This window comes from Cariama cristata, unplaced genomic scaffold, assembly GCF_000690535.1.
Source record: "Cariama cristata isolate BGI_N322 unplaced genomic scaffold, ASM69053v1 scaffold15923, whole genome shotgun sequence".
Classification (NCBI taxonomy): domain Eukaryota; kingdom Metazoa; phylum Chordata; class Aves; order Cariamiformes; family Cariamidae; genus Cariama; species Cariama cristata.
This window is the reverse complement of record NW_009609083.1, coordinates 13,380-32,544: the sequence shown is the minus strand read 5'-3', so window position 1 is coordinate 32,544 and position 19,165 is coordinate 13,380. Positions and strand designations below refer to the sequence as shown.

The 19,165-nt window shown below is 39.6% G+C and overlaps 1 protein-coding gene across 2 annotated transcripts in view; it reads right to left on the bottom strand.

Annotated features, from left to right (window-relative positions):
- ENPP2 (ectonucleotide pyrophosphatase/phosphodiesterase 2) overlaps positions 1–19,165 on the bottom strand; it is a 57,536-nt gene that overhangs the window by 25,358 nt on the left and 13,013 nt on the right. The window contains exons 7-12 of one of the 2 annotated variants that reach the window (XM_009697413.1): positions 18,565–18,644; positions 17,265–17,384; positions 8,178–8,233; positions 5,899–5,964; positions 5,125–5,197; positions 234–389 (exon numbers count right to left, since the gene is read on the bottom strand). In XM_009697413.1, the coding sequence (XP_009695715.1) occupies positions 234–389; positions 5,125–5,197; positions 5,899–5,964; positions 8,178–8,233; positions 17,265–17,384; positions 18,565–18,644 (551 nt within the window). The remainder of the gene's footprint in view (positions 1–233; positions 390–5,124; positions 5,198–5,898; positions 5,965–8,177; positions 8,234–17,264; positions 17,385–18,564; positions 18,645–19,165) is intronic. The other variant, XM_009697414.1, reaches the window with a different exon arrangement.

The window sequence follows — 19,165 nt, the reverse complement described above, 5'->3', positions numbered from 1 at the left end:
ATAAAGATGACTTTCCCTAACGCAAACAGAGTCTGAAAAACATAGCTCCCAGAAGACTTGGTCTGGTTTGGCTGCTTTCCTTTGGGTCCTTCAGTACATTTATAGATGTTTTGTCTGCAGAATCCCAACCTGAAGCATGGAGTGAACTCCCAAGTTGAAAAAAAATAATGCTAGAGTAGTGCCTAAAAAGTGGCACTTCCATCATAACATTTTGGAACATATATAAAACTTACTTTCTTCCGACGAGCTTCCGCAGCGTATTGATCCACTCTATGTACTTTTCTTCTTCTTTTCTTTGGAGCTGCAACTGGTCTTTCCTGTCTCCTCTTAGGAGGAAGCTTTCTCTTAGGTGTCTTAGGCGAAGTAAGAGGGGAGCCATAACTACTCTCCTGTACTGGCGGGGAGAGATGTCTGGACTCAGAAAAAAAGCCTGTCTCAACTCACATCAGATAGTAAAGCTGCCTGTGCCAGATAATCCTGAAGCATAAATGCTGTGGCCTTTTCAAAAATGTAGGCTTTTGGAAAATTTAGGATCTGTCTCTTTTTAAGGAGGAATCCACCAAATTGTACTGAAAGCAGAACAGCAGTTATGAGAGCGGACAGCACAAAAGCAAATGAAATTGGTGTTTCAGAAGATAGGTGGGGCTTCTGGTTTGAAAATATATAGTTATATGGGGGGTTTATTGATCAAATATTAATCCATTAATATTATCAAAATTTAAATAAACTTAATTTCAATTTCAGTAAAATTCATTGCATACAATTTAATGAGTATCTGGGGTAGAGTGCTGGTGGAAATGCAACACTTCACTTGGATGATGGTTCAGGTATGAGTACTAGAGCCTGTCCAGTCCGAATAGCTTTCTGCAAGGTTTCCCACACCCACTTTTTAGCTGAATCAGTGACACCACGTACCCTCATCAGTAGCATTCACAGGTGCCACCATTGTGTGCCAGGCCATGCACCCCACTGAAATCACCAGAAACCCACTAGCCATTATTTGGGGACTGCAGGTCTGCTGGACACAGCTATGAAGGTGAGACTCATTTAGCATGGAGCTTGTATCCTTCAAATCAGCTAGGCAGGGCATATTAGTGGCAGTGCATTAGAAAGTTGCACTACTACATGCCTTGTTACCAGCTTTATGGGCAATTTGAGAATTCAATTTCGTAGCACCTTCAGTGTGGCATCTTATTGGGTAATGTTATTGCTCAGAAATGCACAAATACTTGGGGTAGACTTATAGAAGGGAAAAAAAAATTAAGACAACTGGAAAAAGCTACTATCCCATTAATCAGCTTGCTTATAATTTTAAACTGTACCACTCTCAATGACTTTAACACAAGTCGCAGGCTCTTGGCACTGCTCAGGATTGCATGTGAAGTGCTGATAGATGACGCCTACCAGGAGATAGTAACTACAATATGCTGCGTATAACGGAGCACACTGCGTGGGCTTAAGAGTCAGAGATTTACGATGATATTTAACTTCTATGTACTTAGGCAGCTTCTCACAGTTGTTCAGTTACAGAGCTATGTACACAGGGAAGGGAAGGAAGGGGATGTTACCATCTGCCATGCTGTTTCATTGCTTCCAAGGCAAGCAGCTGGAAAGAAGATTCTAGTCCAGTCTCATTCGTCTCTCTCCAGAAAGGCATTTTAATAAAGCAGCACCAGAGTTTTCTGTTTTTAAAATGCTTCAAGCTTTGTGCAGTCCTGATGAGAGGAGCGGCAGGGAAAGGAAGGATTCTTGTTTTACTGTCTCTGAATCGGCTCAGACAGAGCTCCACAATGCCAGAAACACGCGAGCGCAGGAGACCCAGGTCTGAACGCTGGAAATGGCCGTCTCAAGACAGCATGTTAGAGGAGCAGCAGGAACGGCTTAGCAGTGCCAGATTTCGATGTGTTTTAGAGCTCTTATGGTAGTATATTTCTAGAATATTTTGTTTAAAAAAAAAGTTAGCTAGGAAAAAAAAAAAGCCAAGTTCTTATTAACCAGCCAAATCTTAGTCTTGCTTGAGAAGAGTCAGAACAGAGTTATGGAGGAGGGAAATGAATCCCTCCCCGCTTACAGAAGGGAACTGTAACATCACAAGGGTAACTAGCCAGCCAAAGCTCTGCTTCTTGACCCGGACGGACCAACCTACCAGAGTTCAACTGCAGAAGCACAGAAGGAAAGAAAAAAACAACGCAGAAGTAAATCAAGAGCAAGCACATATTTGATAACTCCCATAGCTACTCCTGGAAACATAATGGAACCCACTGAAATACTTCCTAAGAAGTTTATTCATGTCCCACAAAAAAACCCAAACAAACCCAAAGCCAAAAAAAAACCCCACAAAATCTAGACAACCAACTCATGTACACTGGAATTCATAATGTTAGAGAACATGCAAAGTTAACTAGCGGACACTGGCTGTAATCTGTATTCTATTTATATCAACAACACTGTTAATTCACCAATGAAGTTTAAGTGCATCTAAGTCCCTTTATTTCTAGCTTTTAAGACACTCTGCACACAGGCTGTGGTGCATGTCCTGTGAAGCTCTAAGTGCCATCTGCTGAAGTCTGGAAGCTGAAAATTATCAGTAATTGATGCCATTAGACCTTTAAGACTATACATTTAAAATACATTTATAATATTATTTGGTACAATAAGCTCTAGTAAACATTCACTTTACTCTAATGGACATTTGTAAGATTTGGAGGTTTCCAAGGTATAAAACTATTGCTAAAGTTACTAAATGCAGCAAGAAAAACTCAGCATAAAATCTTCATTCTTCAAAAGAAGAAATAAGAAGCCCATCTTAAATATAACACAGAGTTGTTAAGAGCTTGTTTTCAAATATTATTCTTTGGCTGATCTGTCTTTGCATGAAGAAAAATGAAGTGGTCAGTACTACTCCAACTGTCTAACTGCTGCCAGCTGTATACAAGAAAAGAATGATTTCATGGGGAGGTTGTGCTCTCAGAATCAAGGAAGCAGCTGAAAGGGATCCCTTTGAGGACTTTCTTCCCAGCTGATTTATGTAAATTTCATAGCTCTTAAAAATTATGTTGAAAACAGTGTCAAGAGAAACAATATAAAGTACTTCCTAGCTTTTCTATCCTGAAACCAGGCCCCTAGCAAATCCCAGCATCTGTATACTTACACAGCTGTATTCATTTATTTAAATTTCCCTTCACAAAGCTATGTGCACTGTTTGAACTGCAAACCCATACATGCTCCTCTGCTAACTCGCCTGTTCTCAATTTGCTAAAAATCAGTTTCATGCTCTTCTTATGTTTAACACAAATGGCATAAATCAATTTATTTGTAAAACTTTCATAAGCTATCAACTCACACTTATTAAGAGCCTAAGCTTTGCCTGGCAGTTAGAGGTTAACCTTCAGATAACTATCCAGACAAACTCCCAAACAATAAGAGCCTTTGGGGGCTTTTTGCTTTTATAATGACTTTTCCTATGATGATACAATTACACTTCACTTTTTAGACACTTAAAATTAACCTGAAACTAGATTACCACATTGGATGCTAAACTGGTTTGTTAAAGACTACAATTTAAAGAACAAATTCAATGTCATCATCTTCATATTCTCCTTTAAGTCCATGGAAAGAGCCCCACAACTCTGTTCAGAAGGAATTGGTTGTCTACAGATAAATAAAATTAGAGTTGTCAGTCATAAGCCACACATAATATTTGTAACACTTCAATAAGAGGAACTATAAAGCATCATTGAGTAATATATCCTTGAGTCAGGGAGCTCTTGTTATCGATACCTTGCTTGACCTCTCCTGTTCTGAGCCAAATGACAGCATGGAGACATATCAATGCCTGTCAATTTAGGAAGAATGTCGGCAGATTTTAACCACCACTTATCCAGAAAAAGGATCCACTACTTCTTCCTACCCAGTATGGCGTTTCAGAGCTGGTTTGGAATAATTCCTCACATCTGCAGCTCTGGGACCATGGCTAAACTGCTCCAACAGGGATGCTATCCACAGCAAGATCATAACCACTGCAAACTTATTTAAACAGCCCAAATAACTCAGGCATATTAAAAAAGACTAATGCTGCTTCTCTTTGCTCTCTTCTCCAGTAGAGAACAGCTATCAGATGTATATCAAACAAGTAAGAAACTGCTGCTGGCTACCTGGCTGCTTGGGGAGATTTGTATCACCTTCCAAAGGGTAGGTATCTGTTAACACTCCTCAGTTTTCAAAGATCTGCGAACATTTGGTTACCCTTTAAAAAGCATGTATAAAAACTCCTAAAGTCTTGTGGTGGCAATATGCAGGCATACATTTGCACTGAAACTAGGGGACCTTTGCCAGATGTCAGAGATCATCAGAGATGCCAGATCCCAGCCACCCGAAGTAGTAGGATATTCGGGTGCAGAATTTACTTTCCCTCTCCACAAATTCCAGACAAGTGCATAGTCTTTAAGTTCTTGTCACCTGGGCAGTGTTGGCAGGGAAGCAGTACTCACCAGTCCCAGCCAGCTACCCAAAGCTCAAACAAGGGTTTAAACTACTGTAGTGTTTTGTGCATAATTTTTCATTAAAGTACCTTACAGGGCTTCAAAACTTTTTCCAAACTCAACAGTCCAGTCCTGAGGGAACAGTACTGGCAAAGCTTTCTGAACCCCTGTAGCGCCTATACAAAACTGGAAATAGCAGCTTTTTACAGTTCACGACAGACTGGAATTACTACTTTGGCTACTGCAGGCTGTCAGCTTTAAAGAAAGCTTTTTCTTCTCTGCATTTTTCCTCAATATTTTCTGCATTCTATTTTTATTATAGAAGGATAAATTGTTAGAAGAAAGTTAAATTATGCTCTTGCACTCAAATATACTCCTGTCTTTACCAAATAATTCTTTCTATTTGCATTATCATATCACACAGAGAAATAGCCTCCTGAAAGGCACAAGCAGTTCTTTCTCTCAGAGTGAATCTCACACGATAAATCCTTTAGACAATAACTTTGCTTTCTCAGGCAGAGGGGAAGCATGCTGCAGAAATGGGTGAAAAAAAGTTGCTAAAAATGTTACTCCTGAGCAGTGGTAATTATTCCAAAAATGTATTTGAGAGGTGATTTTTCTGCAGAAGAAAATCTGTACTAACCTCTGAGTTGAAAGGACCATATCTGTGGCCAGCAGCATCTGGTTGCTCAGAGTAGAAAGCATAAACATAAGGCCTGAAAGAAAGAAAGGTCTTGTTCAGGATAGCTTTGCTTTGACAACAAAAAACTCCAGACCTGTTAGATCAAGTCAAATCAAGTCAACCTTCCAGTGAGAGCTGGCTTTATGGAAAAGGAACTGTTTCTCAGTCATATGTTTCCATGGTATGATTAAGCAATTAGTTGTTCTACAGATTTATTAAATCCAAGAACACATGCAGGGAGGCACATGGGGTACCATTCACTCTTTCTAAGTCTTGTAGGAGAGATCACAACAGCAGCTTGCCTAAGCTTTGCAGCCAGCAGCATGTGGGAACTTGTGTGCCAGAAAATACTCATAATTAAAATCTTAACACTTTCCCAGTCCTTTGGGTCCAGTTCTGCTACTGCCATTGCCTGTAAGGTTGTTAAACCATATTAGACTCGGTAGGATAAGAACAATCCAAGTTAATTCATGCAACTGCATGCTTCTTGATAAGAAATAAATTCACACCGTGCATTTATGGAGAAGAATCAAAATGTTGATGTTTAAAAGCTGAGATTAAAAAAAAACAAACCCCAAACCTAAACACAAACCCAAAACAAATCCTTAAATTTGTGATAGCATGTGACAGACAAAAGTTATTTTTAAAATTAAATTTCCCCTTGCTCTTCCAGCTACTTTTAAGGAGAAGGCAAGCTAGCAGTAATCCAACGGCAGATGACAGCAAGTGAATTACCTTTCATTGTCTGGAAGGGTTAGCCACTGCAGTATTGTTAATATTCGGCGCTCATGGGGGATGACACTGGACCACAAAACACAAAAATACACCTTGTTATCATAGAATACAAAAAGTATCAACAAAGCCTTGCTATGAACTGATTCTAACATGATTAAAATCAATCGTCATAACATCATTTGCTTTTAGTATGCTGTATCTTCTTTCTTGCTTGATACTGATTCTTATTTTGCAAAAAGAATCATTTCAGATCTCCTGGATGTCCACATACTCCAAGAGAAAGATGATTAAAAGTTTGTAACTGGAGTCAGAACTCAAGGCAGTAAATCCAACTGTTCTAAATAGGAATGAATAAAGATCCATTCTGCTAGCTTTAACTCAGATGAACCTTTTTTATGCAAAATGGTGCTGCCATTGGATAGCTGGCATGAACAAAACCCATTAAATTGCTCACATCAGTACAGGTTTAAACAACCATCCTGCTCTGATGGTCTTGAACACAGTGGAAAAATTCCCATTGACTTAATAGTAACCAAACTGAGGGCTAGGCTGGCGTAAACCAAAACAGAGCCATCTGAAACATCAGCACAGTGACTTGCACAACTTTGACAGCTTCTCACTCTGCAGAACAGACTCATTCTATTTCACTGTTTGTATCAAGAGACTTCTCACTTGGCTGCTGAGGCCAAGTTCATGCTATGAGAATGACTAACATTATAAACAGCTGTTAAAGTTCCAAATATCTCATCTTAGGAAACCTCTGCAGGTCAGTGACTATGCAGTTATTTTAATACAATAGCATAGTCAGCCCAGATTCCATTAGATCAATAGCAGAATCCCTTGGCAGGAATGAAGTACAACTGTCTTGGATTCACCATGCTGAACTGAATTCAGCACTCTTTGGAATTGTCAGAAAAATAGAGATGCCAACAGCCATTTTGAAATAAGTTAGTTTTTAATGCCTTGCAGAACAACAGTGGTCCTCAGTCTCCACCTACGCAGAGAACTTTCGGTTGTAAAACAACTATAAAAATGAGAATTTATGCTAAAATTTGCAAGTACGGCGATATCACAAAGCAGAATAATAATTTTGGGTATTGCCCAGTTTTTAAATTTTTGTTAATTGTGCAATATAAAAAAATCCATTATTTCAATTAAGTCATTTGTGACTAAGATGTTTGAGGAAAATGGAAGTGTTAAAAAGAGTTTGCCTGCAAATTCTCCCAAGAAACATTCCATGTCCCAAATTAAATAATACAGTTTTAAGGCCTATGTATTTCATTCATACATAAAGTGGCTGTCTCAGTCCCTTACTATTGCCATTCATATGACATATCCTTGGTTACCTTCTGTAACATTTTATACCCTGCAAGCATGCATTGGCCAGAGTGTTTATGGTGAGTGTGTAGTTGTAGACCTGAGGAATCACATTAATTTCTTTGTTTTGTAGAGCACCAAACTGGAGCTCTGTCAGATAACCATCTTGCTAGCCTAAACTATCATCAGCTTTGTACATGGTACATATTATTATCCCCTCCAAATGCTGTATGATATTTAGAGTAGCAAAGAGTATTATTCTTCATGGAATCAAAAAAAAAAAAAAAGAGGCACATCCCCTTAGTACTTCAGTCTTGACAGTTTGCCCATTTTCTGTGCTCCTGCAATCCTGCCACTAAAATGAAACAGATTGATCCGCATGAATTCCTCAGAACTCAGAATTGATCAAAATTCATTTATTTTTGGTTCAGAAGATACATCTTATTTGGGACAAGTGAAAATAATTTGGAACTATTAAACAAAATAAACAGCAAAGATCCTCAAGGCTGTCTTTTAGGAAAGGGAAATTGGATATCTTACTCAAAGGTCAGACTGGATTGTAAAATGAATGAGTCAGGCTTTTGAGTCAATTAGGCTGTTGATGTCAGATGACATAAGAGGACAACAAAAGAATCTTCCACAAACACTCAGGGGACTAGGAAACATTCCTAGCAATGCTAAGGAGGCAAAACAACACACCGTCAAATGAAAGTAATTTTTTTACATAGTCACACATCTTTTCTTCAGACATCTGCTAAAAATCAGTGTATAAACTTAAAGCAGCAAACTGTAGCATCAGCATTAGTTATCAGAAACGTTGCAGAAATGAAACAAGAGAGGGTTATAGGTACGGTCTCCAAGCTACCAGATGCTTAGAGTAAGAAAAATGACTTAATAAACACTTGCATCAAATTAATTCTGAATTATTAGTTACAAATCTCCAGAAAACAGAGGGCACTTACACAGACCAGAAGAACGTGCCAGCTTTCACCCCTTGCTTGGCTGCAGTAATCCAAATCTAATGAGGAAAATATAAGAGGATTAGAATGTGTTCAGATCTTTAACGACCTTCTGAAATCAAAGGAAAAATCTTTTCAAGACGCATTCTTCTACCCTGAGCCTAGAAGCGAAAATTGCAGTTTTCAGCCTGCATCCCTAATTCAAACACGTGGAATGACAAACCTATGCAAATTCTGTAGCAGTGGATCAGCCACTGTGCTGTAGAATTTCACCCCTAAATCTCTGTGGCTTTTAATGCAAAGCATTAAGATTCATGGCCAGGAATTTCTCCAGTATTCCATTTAATTTTCAAAAACCAGCCATTACTCACCAGAGCCTTTTAGTGTTCAAGTTTTGGAGGATACTCGGTTAGGAAAGAACAGGGCTTAACACTCATCAGTGTCTGCATAAATGTCCCTCTTTCCCCATATTCTATCACCAGTAGCCATCAACAGAAAACGTGTTAGAAAAGAGTACACAAAAAAGGGTGCAGATGAGTGAGGAGGGTTATAAAGAAAGCAGGGAGGGACACTTTCCTCCATAGATATTTAAGAACTTTTTGAGCTCACCTGAAGTAGCGATTGATGGAAATGACAGAAACAATCTCCATGAATTTTTCAAATCCTTTTTTCAGTCTTTCAAATCCCATACATTTTTCTGGCTATAAATCAGTTTGTAGCAGAAAGTTCCACAATGTAGTCACATACTGCATGAGCGTATTTTCATTTTTGTTTGGTTTAAACCTGCCAGTTTCACTGGGGTTAGGGTACTGTTCTCATACTTTGAAAACAGGTTAATCCTTTCTCTTCTCACTTCTATACAACATTCACAATATTCCCCTCTATTTATTCCTTTTCGAGGAAGAGTAGCCTTGGTTTGTTTGATCTTTCTGTAATGAAAGTTGTATCATACCCCTGGTCATCATCATTACTCTTCTCTCTCTCTCTTCATCCTCTTTCTCTATTCTATGAGTATCTGCACAATGCAGGGGAATGAGAATGACCAAACGTCAGGAAGGGTCACAATCAAGGAAAGCAAACACTACGAGTTTGTAGCCCTACAGAACTAAATTTCTCTTGCAAGGAACTATACAAATTATCTCAAAACTCATTTCAAAAGTGGTAATGGCTTAAAGGCCGGCGTTATGGATACAACTAGATTATTTCTTCCCCTTATTTATGCATACTGGAATTTATCCATTTCACGAGCAGTTAAGCCAAAACATAGTTCCCTTACTTAATAATTGCAAAATCTTTGGTTTACTTTAAATCAACTTTTTGAAAACACATTCAAGGTTCCTCTGTCTTGCTAAACAGGCACTTATAAACTGTCATCTGGGCATGCATTATTCAAATGTCATGCCTGAATTATTCCTGCATCGGGCTTAATTGAAATAAATTTGGCATAGTCTGATGAAAGATCATTTGCACACTGAGGCTATAGTTAACAGCAATTAGATTTGGATATTGTGTTATTTATGGAAAAATCGGTCATCTTTGCCTTTCCAGTGCCCTGGATACACTCTTCAACATATCTCTCAAATCTTACTGGACTCAATCCAGTTAAATTAAAATCACAGTTATAAAAGATCATTTTTTTCATTGTATTCTAACTTTTTGGTAGTGTACCCTCTTTTCCAGGGAAGAATACATTCATGGTAACTCTATAGAAATGGTAGTTTACTAAATAAATGCAGCAAGAGCAGGAGCAGAATGGCCGCAGATTTGCAGCCCAACCTCCTCTGTTTTCAGATGCTTCTCCCTCAAGAGTCTGATTTCAGGGTTGGTTCACATTACTCTATGCTCAAGCTGCCACCAAATGAGGAGTCCCCCAAGTATGTCCCCCAGCCTCTGCAGCCCCAGCCTTCCACCAGCACTGGGGTTTGCATGGTGACAATGACCACAAGATGATGTGGCTGCAAAGTAACTCCCTCAAAAGAGAAAAAAAGGGCTTTGAATTTATATTGGAATTTGGTTTTGAATTGTTGAATAACAGGGATATTGTTTTCAAATGCTCACAGAATACTAGCCCTGACAGGATGGAACAGAAGAATGCAGGTGAACAGGAGAGAGGAGGAAGCATGCCTACAATCCACTGATCATGTCACTGAGCCCATACGCCGCAGTCAGCAGCATGACTGCAATACAAGGATGCATCCACAAGCTCATTTATGTGTCACATAAATCAGCACAGGGTATATTAACTTCAGCCTGGATGCTGTGTCTAAGAAAGGCAGGAGCTACTCCACATTCATCAGTGGTTCACGGGCTTCCCAGGTGAAAAAGGGCCCACAATTAAAGCAATTAAATTTATCTTTGCATTGCAGATTTATTCCTAGAGTAGAAACCCCATCATGGCAGAGAATAGAGGTCAAATGCAAATTCAGCATGAGGAATGTCAGCTCCACTGCTGTTATGCTCTTGCTGTACTTGGAAAACCATTGTCCCTACAGAGCTGCAGTAGATTTATTTTTCTTTGAAAGTGCTTGTGTTCCTGCAAATTTTAAATAATTTTGCAGATATCTTTGGGAAGGCACCAACAAACTAAGTCCAGGGAATTCAGTATTTGGATTTTACCATCTGTTAACTCTAGTTTGACTTTCTAGTGCTTTGGCCTGCACAGGTCCAAGTGGTCCGGTCTGCCTGGTTGGCCAAATCAGACCAGCCAAGTTCCACCCTCAGCAGCTGAAGCTGTCCTGTGCTGCTCCTGACTGTTAGCATTGCAGAAATCACCCATGACTCTGTCTATTTTAGGCAACAATTTTAAACATGTGCCAAAAGACACCTTCCCTCTGGTCAAGCAAGTAAAACTGTAGTCATCTTGACAGATGAATAATTGGGCCCTACGTACACTGCCAAGGTACCCAGCATGCCTGCATCAAGGTGGTAGCTATTTTTTATTCCTGTCAAGCATAGAGCGTGCTTCATGAGTGCCACATGAAAACAGCATGAACACCTTTCTGAACCAGGAGTAACGAAAGTAAGTGGAGATCACTCCTACTTGGGCACTCCTATGTGAGCAGTAAGGGCAGTCCAAAAGCAACTGGACTTGGCTTCAGATAGGGAAAAACTGCACCCTCCCTGCTCCCAAGTATTTCACCTTAGGCATACAGCCATTTACATTGGCATTAAATGTTTGGATGAGGACATGTGTCTGCTGCACTTGAAATAAACTCAACAGCTAAGACAATGATCTGCTGAAGTCAAAGACCAGCAAATCAAAAGGTCCATATCTGATCACAACGTCTGAGAAGTGAGTCTGAATGACTCCATCCTGACTTTGCCCGGCAGAGTGGTTCAACTCAAGGTTACAACAAAATACCATTTGTTTAATCAAAACAAAAATAAGAAAATTCAACACTATTCAACGTCATACCTAAAGCTGCTACTCATAACAATACATTTGCAGAGGTGTCTTTAGGCATGCAGAGAAGCAGCAGTCATCTAGGTGGAGGAATTTCTATCTGCATTGAACAAGCTTTAAATCAAGTTTCCAGCATGTTTTAGAGTTGTGACAGTTATTGCTGATGAATCTAGTGGTAGCAATCTCTACCAGAAGTGCTCTTGGTTAGCCAGACCCTTTACTGCCTAGGTAAAATTCGACAACAGACTGGAGCAGCTGATAGGAGCATGAAAGTTTCCTTAGTACCCTCAGCTATTGGGATAGCAACTCCAGCAGAACAGCATGACAAACTGTTACTGCAGCTTAATCACCAGTGAACATCTCTCACTTTCTTTAAATCAAATTCATTGTCTTTCAAGGCAAACTACAAGTCATGCCTCTCACAGGCTAACATGAGTCTATGCTGTCAGCAGGACAGAAAAAAAGAGCTAGCTGCTACCCTCTCAATCTTGCCCATCCAAAACAATTGAAATTAAGAAGGGAATACGGGGTATTGTTCCATTTCCTCTCTGTTGGTTAGAGTTACAGTCTTAAAGTTAATTAAGCCTAGATGTTCCAGTACTCAGCATGTAAATGCAATGCATCGTATATGCTCTATGGCTGGTCACATCTGTTCAGGTCACTCATCATAAAGTTTGCTGTGTTAGGCATTGGAAGGTCAGTACCATTTGTGAGCTTCTGTAATTTATTTGCCATATGTAAATACATTGGTTTTAACTGTTCATATGTTAGAATTTTATAGTCAGCTGTTTAACTATGTCAAATGTGCACCCCGGTTTACATATGCAACAAGCCTTATTGTATTGCAAATCATATAAAGGCTGTATTTCTGAATTAATTTGCTTAAGCAGAGAGGAGGGGAATAAATATAGGAAAAAAAAAAATCTAAGATTAACCACTCTGTCTTCATACTGTGCCACAGGAATTAGAGAATGTCTAACACTTCCAATGCTGATAGACCTGTTAAATTATGGACCCACAGATTCCAGCCTAGTACACTGGCAAATGTCCCAAGAAATAATATACATGCTTTTCTACATGTATATGAAACATATCCTCTAAGTTGAATTACTGTAATTTTTATATCCTCTGTGTTGAATGACTACAATTCTTCTGCTTTATTTATGGATAAAAATAAGACAGGCTAAGCAATAGTTTAGGTGGCAATGCCATACGGAACATGGAAGTCCCAAGTTCTCCCTTCTTCTGACTGCTATACACATTTGCACACAGATACTACATAACAGAGTTACTCAAGATAGCTGTCAATTGTCTGAAGATCTCCACAGAAAGTGGGGCATCTTCCTACTTTTAATCTTTGTGAATAAATAAGAGCCCATAACTTTGCAAAGGCTGCCCCATATTTGTTGTACTATGAAAGGACCGTCAGCAGCACATCTCAGGTCAGGGCTGATGGGAGGGACGGTTCTGAAGTCCAGCCCTTGGGTCAAGTTGCGCAAACATGCTCCCGCTCGCCAGCAGAGGAAGCACATATACCCACTGCAGCGGACAGCTGGTAATGCATGAATGGGAAATCTCCTCCAAATCCAGGCAAAGGTGGGAAAGCGGAAATCACAGCAGGTAAAGAAGCATGTACAAGTGCAAGCATGCAGAATTAATACTGGGCTGGTGCCAAATATTACACTCCTGCACCATTTGCAATTTTTCCTGCCAACAAGGTAAGATGTGGAGTAGTGCCTTCCACACTCCTTACTTTTTAACAGGGCACAAATGATGTCACAGCCTTGATAACTTAAGCATTGCCTTCTTGCTCAGACAGAAGATTCTGGTACAAGAAGCCTAGTAAATAATTGGACAGACTCAAAGAGCCCTGTCGTTTGTTCATCACTCAAGCTAGACAAAAAGAAATATTTATAAAAGACGATTATAAACATGCCTCCTTCCGTTTTCCCCACCAATCAACGAAGTGATTGTGAAATGTGTTCAGGACAAAAAGGCAGATGACAGCTTTCTGCAGAGCCTAGGCTCCTCAGACGTAATATCCTGCCAACGCTCAGGCTGACTAGGCAAGAAAATTAAAATAAGAAGTTTTTTCTGTAATTGTTAGACAGTCAAAATTTTTAAAAATTCCAATAAACAGGAGAGCAAAATGGTTTCATCCCAAAGATTGATACAGAATGTGAAATTTAGATAAAATCAGGAATATTCAGTTAAGATGTGTAGTGATGACGTCTAGTGTCCACAGGCATACCTTGCAGACTGTAAAGACAGTTTCACGACATGCTGTCACCTATCAATGAACATCATGGTCCTTGTTACAGATTATCTCAGTATCTCAAGCTGGTCCTTTTTTGAGGGTTGTATTCTCTTTAAAAGGTTAATAGTGAAAGTAAAGTTTCATACAAGGTGCCCTAAAGAAGCTTTAATACTTTTATAATTAAGTTATTTCTGAAGAGAGAGGTATCTTTGGAGCCAAACTAAGATCCAAGCTGGGTTACCTTCTGAAGGAGCCTCTCTGTCCCCATTAACCACAGACCAGCACTTTTATACTTACCATCTTCTGACCTTGGGGATGCCAATGGATTATTTCTAAGGATCATGAAAGATCACTACAAAAAAAACAATGTATTGTCTGTAGTGTAAGCTTAAGCTCACTATATCAAATCAAGACATGGAAAACTACTGCTTGAAAGAAGCCAAAGGCAGCTGGGGCCTAATTTAGTGCTTAAAGTTACCTGGGATGAAAACAGAGTCTCAGTGTCATGAAAAATGAGCAGTAAAGTTAGTTTCCCCTTGGGAGCATGGGCCCTGATGCTCACCATTTCTGTGAGATGCTGTAGCAATACAAGGAGTGGGTTTGCGGCTGTTTCCTGTCAAACACTTTTGTTTTGAAAACAAGGTGGTTTTAAGCTTATATAATAAATCAAGCTTGTATACTAAATCAGAAGACTGGATTTTGAGAAGTCTTATAACCAATTATAGCACCTCAAAACACTTCCAAGCTACCTTCTCCCCTTCTCCTTTTCCTAATGCTCTTAAAATTTCTCTTAATTCCTGGTGTAGAAACACTCAACTACTCATCTGCCAAATCCCACTGATGTCCATGGTAATCTGGCTGTTTCACAGCAAGATGCTGATTATTAGAACAAGTAATTAAAAAAAAGAAAGAAAATAAAAGACACCAAAACCCCCACATTTACCAAAGCCATATACAATAGGCCAGTTTCCAGGAGCAAGAAAGTATTTCAGAAATTACCAACACTGAATGACATACTCTTCCAGGCAGTTTTAGCCATAATACAAGGCTGGGGGTCCCAGACACTTTTCCTGCCTTCCTGGGCAGAAAAATAATTCTCAATTCTGTACAAACCAAGTACCACACTGCAGTTGTTTGAGTACCCCAGTTTCAGACCCAAGACCTAAAAAGAACCAGATGAATATGTGATATCACAGACAAGATTTCTGTGATATGCAGACCAGATTTCCCTTCCTCCCCCCTTAATTTTACTGTCTTGTCTTTCAATACTCAGCTATTTTTGGCAGTCTATGTCAGTGTGATATTTAGAGAAAATTATAAAAAGGAGTTAGAAACTGACTGTATCTAATCCATATATAGATAAGAGATAAATTTTTCTCTTATAAAAATCTGCAATACTTTTATGAAATGTGCAATTCCTCCATGTGCAGAGAGAGTATCATTTATATCACATTTCTGCAAGAGATCTACCACCACCTTACCCAACCGCTATGGCCACTCTATCAGGTTTGCCAAACTTACACGTTTACCTCAGTGTGCAGGGATTGAATTATAGCCCTTCCTCTATGCATTTTCTTCCAATTTTCCAAAGATGTTTCCAGTTTATTATTTGTGTGTTTCTCCTCTTTAACACTTCTTCAGATCAGCTCGTTTATTTTATCATCCTTACTTGTGTATGCAACACTCCCCCCTGTCCTCTGAGGATTTCATCCAGCGTATGGTCATGCATTATTGTGTAACTTTCTTGAACACTTCTCAGCTGTCATTTGTCATGACCCTTGTTTACAATCCAGAAAAACTTTTATTCTCTGGAGCAGCATACGTGTTTCTAATAGATAGGTGTGGGAATTACCAATATTCCCCACTCAACACAGCAGGTGATGAAGTATTTATAGACTTATATTGTACTTTAAAAATATCATAGTTTAAAAATAGAGACATTTGTACAGTTCTCAACAGTTAGTTCCCCACTAACTTCTACCTAATTGTGATTAAGATAAGATGCACAATTAAATTACAGCTGCTTAACAAGTTGTCACACAGCAGTTGAGCCACAATATTGCCTATGAGCTCAACGCCTGACTGCAGCAGGCACTGTTTGGTAGCTGAGATGGAGGAAGAGGTTACCCACTGCTGCCCTTTCACTGCCCCTAGTTTTGATCCTGCTTCTTTACTCACATCTAGGAGGATAATAGGTAGGCACATTCCTCACCCACTCTTCTCCACACAACCCATGCTAAAAGCTAACCCAGGTCATAGCTGGGCAAGGGAGTGACTACGCTCACTCTTATGCTGACAAATTTTACAAGAGCACAAATACCTCATTCTGGCTCAGCTACAGCCAGACACATCTGCCTGTCACACATCTGCCTGCAGCTCTAAATCATCTTGTCTCACATTTGTTGCAGACCAAAACTGTATGCAGACAAATAACACACACTCTTGATAAGCCTAAAACCACCTGAGTAACTTCCTTTAGTCTCCTGCGATATTTCTGTCTCAAGAGATTTGGGGGATGACACTGATCACTTTAGCAAACAGCAATGACAGATTATGATGCTCCCAAACCCCTTCTGATTTCCCCACCTCTGTCGCCTCACTCTCCTGTGGGGTTAACTGGTCAGGGAGCTTTTAAACTATAGTTCCCTAAGCAATCAGTGTAGTGAAATGTGCATGGACCTTGGCTGCTTGCTCGTAAAATTTACTAGTTTAATTTAAACCCACTTTTGTTGGCAAAGCAAGCCATCACAGCATTCACTAATAGGGGACAGTGCAGCAGAAGCAAGGGGACCTTCTTAGCTGTAGTAACACAGAATACTTTGAAGGAGGCCATTTCCTTGCCCAGAATAAGGATTCAGAGCTAGAGAAAGCACCAAGTCCAACACTAATCTAAGAGAGAGGACCTAGTTCAGTCACTGCTTCTGTGCCTAAGGCAGAAATTAGTTCACAAACTTCTACAGCCTCTGCAGCAAGTCAGGTAACAGCGATCACTTGTAGACTTAACAAATAACAATTGTGAAGTTCTGCCGTGCTACGCTGACAGAACATTAATACTAAAACTGCCATTACTAGGTCGAAAACCTGAGAAACCCATAATGAAAAGGGAACATTATGCTGTGGTGATGAAAATACAGTGTTAAACTGCTGCTTAAAGTGAGGGGCTTTTTTCCTAGCCACATCTAATTTATATTTATCAATGCAAGCACCTTTCCATAATCAATGGCTTTATTATTCTGAAAAGCAAAAGCCAACTCAAAACATTACATTAAATTGATAGACACAGGGCCAGATGGGGGGTGGGGTGGGGGTGGAGATTAGGTACAAATTGTTCACAGATGTATTTTTTAGATTATTATTATTGGCTATGTTCCACAGCACAGGGGGAGGGGAGGAGAGGGAGGAGGAAAGAAGAAGGGAATCTGAAACTTACTGGTTGACCTCCCCACCATCTGTGATTGAATTTCTCTCGCCCTCGAAGACTGAAGCTGGCATCAAACACTGGGTCATACATTGAATTGCCAACGATTCCATGTGATTCAGGATAGAGTCCCTTTGTGCAGAAGTAGATTAATTAGTAAAACCCTAATGCACACAAATCCAGTTCTTCATAGCTATCTGCAAATACAACTAAATTATTTAAAACAGGCATCTTTGTAACTGCACAAGAAAAGATTTTAACTTTAAGATAAGCACATTCAAAACTGGCTGTAGTAATGAAAGCAGTAGGAGATGACTAAATTGTCCTAAAAAGCATAAAAGTTTCTGTCACTCGATACTTCAAAGTATTTTCACACTGGTTAAAAGTTAGTTTGAGGCCATCTAAAGTAAGAAAATTTATGAAAATAAGATTGATTTGAACTTTCAGTTCCTCTTCATTAATTCCCTTTCTGGAAACAGTAATTCATTCTCTGGTTGCAAGAGTAACACTTAGCATTTCCATTTTATAATTTTTATCTTCACCAGAGCCTCTGTGAGATATTTCCAAGAAAAAAAAATGAGGCAAGTCACCCAAAGCCATGGCTTTATATCACAATTTGTCCAGCAGTAAAGGCAATTTAAGAAGCTTCTGTGCTTCCGCTTTCTCTTGGCCCTCTTCTATCCCCAGCTATTCGTTTCTCCATCCCCTTCTTTCTCTTCCCATTTAACATTTGTACAGAGGCTGCAGGAAAAAAGGGGCAAAAATGTAGATGCAGGTAGGGAGTGCCTTAGCCCAACTTTGGAAGCACTGTCACTGTCAGACAGGAGCGTTTGCACGCCAGGGTGAGGACAGCCCGGCTGCCAGCCGTGCCACCGGAGTGCAGAAGCGACAGTTCATTTTACCGCTGGGCCAACACAGCTGTAAATTGTAAGACAGCTGCTAAGTCAGCCCCACTGACTTCAGCTACTCCAATGAAGGAACAACTGCTGGTTGTATTCTGGGTAGGATTTCACAGGTGTTTTTTTCTGCCCCTAGAAAAACTTTGCCCCGTAATTATGCAGCAGTACAAATAACTGCAAAAGCACACCTAAGAAAGCACAGGAAACCTGTAACACAGTGTATAATGGTGAAATAAAGTATATCTCAGAACTTCAAAATACGGAAGAAAATATTTAACATAACTGAAGAACTGAAGACCAAAAAGGATGGACAGTAAAGCAGTTTTATTAAAAAAAAAATCTTGCTTCCCATAACCTGCATGTCTACTGCAGTGCAACATTTTATCATCAAAAAATCCTTCTCAGGGACTTACAGTAGCAAGGGTGTACAAGTTGGGGAAGGTTTTTGTAGGGTAGACAGGTCTCATGTAAGGAGAATGTGTTCCACAAGATCCTGAAAAAATCAATAGCGAATGCAAACATTAGGAAGAGAATCTCAGATATGGAAAACAAAAACAGAGGAAGTAATTTGCTGTGACTCAAAATGCTGCAGAAACTGGTTACATTTTAACCAATTGAAATGAACATTCTGCTGCTTTACATTGGCAGATCTTCCCACGGGACAGTAGTAAATCCACCCGCACACACTTTGTACTTCACAATAATTAACTGAAAGAACTCAGCCAGAGGACTACAGAACCAGCTACATTTCCATAGACTGTTTTCCTTTCTGAGCTAGCCTCCTTCCACTTCCAGAGTCGTTGGAAGTATCTTGTTAAGTAAAACAACATGAGAAAACACAGGCTAATTTTAAGTGACAAATATAGTAAAGCTGCAGTTTCACAATGGGCTTTGGCCACAGCACCCCAGAACATAGAATCATATAATCATTTAGGTTGGAAAAGACCTTTAAGATCGAGTCCAACCACAGATGGCTACAGAAATATGAGGGCCAGCACACACATAGGGGAAAAA